The 4,160-nt window shown below is 35.9% G+C and overlaps 1 protein-coding gene across 1 annotated transcript; it reads right to left on the bottom strand.

The window, feature by feature from the left end:
- Nucleotides 1–768: 768 nt before the first annotated feature.
- LOC143588247 (putative carboxylesterase 18) lies at nucleotides 769–2,445 on the bottom strand. The gene is made up of 2 exons (XM_077069306.1): nucleotides 1,858–2,445; nucleotides 769–1,200 (listed from the first exon to the last, which is right to left on the bottom strand). The coding sequence occupies exons 1-2, from the start codon at nucleotides 2,443–2,445 to the stop codon at nucleotides 769–771; spliced, it is 1,020 nt and encodes a 339-aa protein (XP_076925421.1).
- Nucleotides 2,446–4,160: the final 1,715 nt, after the last annotated feature.

Below are 4,160 nucleotides of genomic sequence, written 5' to 3'. Positions count from 1 at the left end.
TGTGATAAATACTTTAAAAAACGCATCATTTTAAAAAAAAATCTCATAAATTATACTTATTAAAGAAACCGATTTAGTTTAGTTTGCTAATAGATGTAAAAGTTTGAGTTGGGTTGGGTTGGGTTGGGTTGGGTTTTTAAGTAAAAGAAAGAGAATTAGTCTTTTAACAAAAAAAAAAGTTGGATAGGTCACTATGTGAATGCTATTAGAGAGGTGAGGTGGGTGTGGAAAATGGGAACGAAAAAGAAAGGGTGATGTGACACCCACTTCACTATGTCGGGAAAGGGAAGGAAGGTGGAATGTGGGTTGTCTTTGCTGATGAAGACGATGCTTTGCGAGTGAGGGAACGAGGAAGGGGAGATGATAGCAGGATGGGTGGTGAGTTGACCAGAAGAACTCCGTTGACGTTGTGGCTTGGAGCCTTGTTTTTGTGGTAGGTTGGCGATTGAACCGGAGATGGAGGCGAGCATTTTTCTTGTTAATATATTATTATTAGACTTTAATAAATAGTTTATTATAATAAAGAAGATGCTCATAGCATTTAATTATTAAGACTTTAATATATTAGATTGTAATATTCAACCACCTTACCATTGTCGATTATCTATTTATCTTTGTGGGTGGGGTGCACCATTTCCATCATTAGTAAAAAAAAAAAAAAAAAGCACATCTTCTTCGTTTATAAAATTCCAATAACTGACGGTAAAAGAACAATTTTATATACCCAATTTCTTGCAGAATACAGACCATAATCTTGGGTAATTAGTTTCATACTTTAGCTGCCTTCTTTAACACCTTTTTAACGAAGTCCTTGACTTCGGATACAAGCTCCTCGCATTCTGGCAACTCGGGGAAGACATAAAAACTATGGCACATGTTTGGGTAGTCCACCAAGTAAGCTTCTTTGCCGGACTTCTTCAACCACTCATAGTACCTTATTTGCCAGTTCCTTAGAACATCAAACCCTGTCACAACCACTAAGGTAGCCGGAAAATCAAATTTTGAAATGTCCACCGCCTGTGGGCCGCTAACGTTGATGATTGGATGGTCACGGTTGTAGCCTTCACCTGGCGGCATGAACACCTTCCAGTACCAATCTGTTCGATGCAATGACAAGATATTATTTCCTTGGAGTTCTTTTTCCGATATTGTTCGCTCTTCCCCGCCAAAAAACGGTAGAATCGCCACCACACCGATTACCTTCACAATCATACAAATCGGATTAAAATTTACTCACATACAAACAGTAGCGAAACCAGAACATTTTAGTCTGGTTTTCTCCTATACGGGTCCAGCTCTTGTTTTTTCTTAAAAGAATATTAATTAGATTATTTAAAAAAAAAATAAAAGGTTCTCTTCACTAGTCGCTACTGACAAATCTAGTTACACATATACAAATTAGATTAAAATTTAATTACTAGTTATTTAGGCCAAGTGTACCCCCTGCTATAAGTGTGTGGGGGGGGGGGTTATGGATTTGTCGTCTGGTATGTTTTTTTTTGAAAAATATTATTATATTGATATGTGTGTGTAATATATATATATGTGTGAGAGAGAGAGAGAGAGATGTAATGGGGCTATAATACCATTACACCCCTAAATTAAAAATTGCTCGTTTGCTAATGTTGCGATACGTGCCAAAAATTACCTCAACTTTGTAACCCCCGTTACACGTAGCCTTACAAATAATAGCAAAACCAGAACCCTTTAGTCTGGTTTTTCGGTGCTAGTTACGACTTATCCAACTCTTGTTTTTTCTTTAAAATATTATGTTATTATGAAAAAAATCAGAGGTTCTGTTCGCCACTGTTAAGCTACTGGTTACGGCGAAAGTTTTTTCACAGTCCACTGATGTACCTTGAGTTGTTGGAAACCGGACTCGCAGGCTCTTTGAGTAACATGATGAGCTAAGTTTCCGCCAGCGCTATCACCTGCGAGAAAGCACCGTGAAATATTTGCATTTTCGGGTAAAGATTTTGACCTATGCTCTTCATCGTCGAGAAACTTCAGCACATCAAAGCCATCTTCATGTTGCGCAGGGTATCTGTGCTCGGGTGCAAGACGGTAATTAACCGAAACAACAATGGCAGGCACTTTTCTCGCTATTCGGTGATACATAGCGTCGAAATAATCGATGTCGGGGGACAAGAAAGCGAACCCACCACCGTGAAAGTACACAATCACCGGGAGATCTTCTGTTACGTGTTCTGTGGGGACGTATACACGGAACCACAGGTTGCAAGTTGGATCCACGGTGACATCATATGACTTGACACCATTGATCGGGTTGGACGCGGGTGGAACCCGGAGCTCTATGAGTTTGAGAATACGGCGGTTGATGGTGTCGTCATCTCGTATAGATGCGTAGGTTACGGTGGAAAACACCGAAAGGAAAAAATGTGTTTTCAAGGGCAAGGCGAGTGATGTCTTTGCTGCAGCTTCCATAGAAATTAAGTGGTGTTGAATTGATAAAAGCCACGCTTCACATATATACACGTTTAGAACAAATGAGTTGAAAGCACAAATCATAAATGGTAAATTGATTTAATGAAACTTAAATATTTTATTATTATGCATGATCGCATGCTTAGCATCTCGTGTTACTTAATTATATGTTTAATTAAATAAAAAACTTCATAGCTGGACAAAGATAATGCTTTATATTCTTTTAATTAATTAACTCTCTCATAATAAACCTATAATATGAAATATAATAAATGTATTAAATCGGCCACCGGATACATTTATATATATGTGAACCGATACTGTTTCACATGCGAATGACCCAAAATATACATCCATCAAAACAAAAATAACTATACAAATATGGAAAGAATACAAAGACACAATCAATCACAAAATATAGTACAATACTGATGAAAATATAATACAATGCTGAGTAACAACACGATGTCAAGAAAATAAATAGAAACAATGACGAAAATAAACGAAAAACAAAATGATAAAAAATACACACAATGATTTGAACAAAATCCTAAAATCTACAAGTTAAAATCGAAAAGCGAACACCTAAAACCTAATATCACAGAGTTCGACGAGACAGTTCCAACGCTGCTAGTTTGAGTTCAATCGAAGTCTGTTTGTTATGCTTTCTACGACTTTCTATTTTAAGAAGATCCTATTTCACCCTTAAGTTAATTTATCATTTATAGTGATGTCTCTGTTGGACGTAATTTCCATCTTAGCATGTATGCCCGTCACGTGTAGGTGACCGAGTTGGACCTATTAGAACCACGAGATTCATTAATATGTAATGGATTTATGAGGTTGTAATTAGGGTTTTCTTATATTTGGTACTGTCTTAACTAACAAGTTAAGTTAGTCTATATAAACTGAGTTATGGTTATACACTATAGATTGTAATGTAGATGCAACCAAGTTAGGATTTATCAAGAGTCAAACTAGTTAGAATTTGAAAGTTGTAATCAGTTTTTAAATAATATTTTTTTTTATTAATAAACAAGAATTATTCGTTTAGTTTGTTTATTTATCGATCGGGACTTGAGTCTTCTACCCCTTTCTACGTTTTGTCTGGTAAACAAAACAGCACAAGAAGGAAAAAACAAAAGGGTTGTTAGCTCTAATTTTTTTAATCTATAACCAACAAAGAATTGTTCTTTGCCGTCGAATTCCAGGGTCTACCACACATTTTATCATGTATAAGTTATTTATCTTATAATTATGAAACAGTTTTCTAAAGATTCTCATCTAGAAAATATATATATATATATATATATATATATATATATATATATATATATATATATATATATATATATATATTTACCGCACATTTTATCATGTATAAGTTATTTACTGTCAAATGTTCTTTCAATGTAGTGTAGTGGTAGGGAGTTTGGGTTTTTCAATGGAGACTCAAGTTCAACTCTCACTTACAACGCTTTGTGGGGCACATTGGTAGCTCAATGAAAAAAGACTGGGGTATCTGGGTTTTACCACATGTGAGCCTTCAGGCGTGTGAGTTTTTTCCGGAACTAGAGATAACTTGGAGGCGCTTAAGGGCTCCGTATGGCTGGGCTGGGCCAGCTGGCGATGGCCTTTAGTCATTGGATTACCTCATACGAAGTATCAACCATTTATAAAAAAGAAATAGACCATCAAATTTACGTTTCGTTTTA

The sequence above is a fragment of the Bidens hawaiensis genome, unplaced genomic scaffold (assembly GCF_021521415.1).
Source record: "Bidens hawaiensis isolate Kalapana, Puna unplaced genomic scaffold, B.hawaiensis_p1.1 tig00036274_1, whole genome shotgun sequence".
Taxonomy (NCBI): domain Eukaryota; kingdom Viridiplantae; phylum Streptophyta; class Magnoliopsida; order Asterales; family Asteraceae; genus Bidens; species Bidens hawaiensis.
The sequence above is the reverse complement of the archived record's forward strand: the minus strand, read 5'-3'. Positions and strand labels throughout refer to the sequence as shown.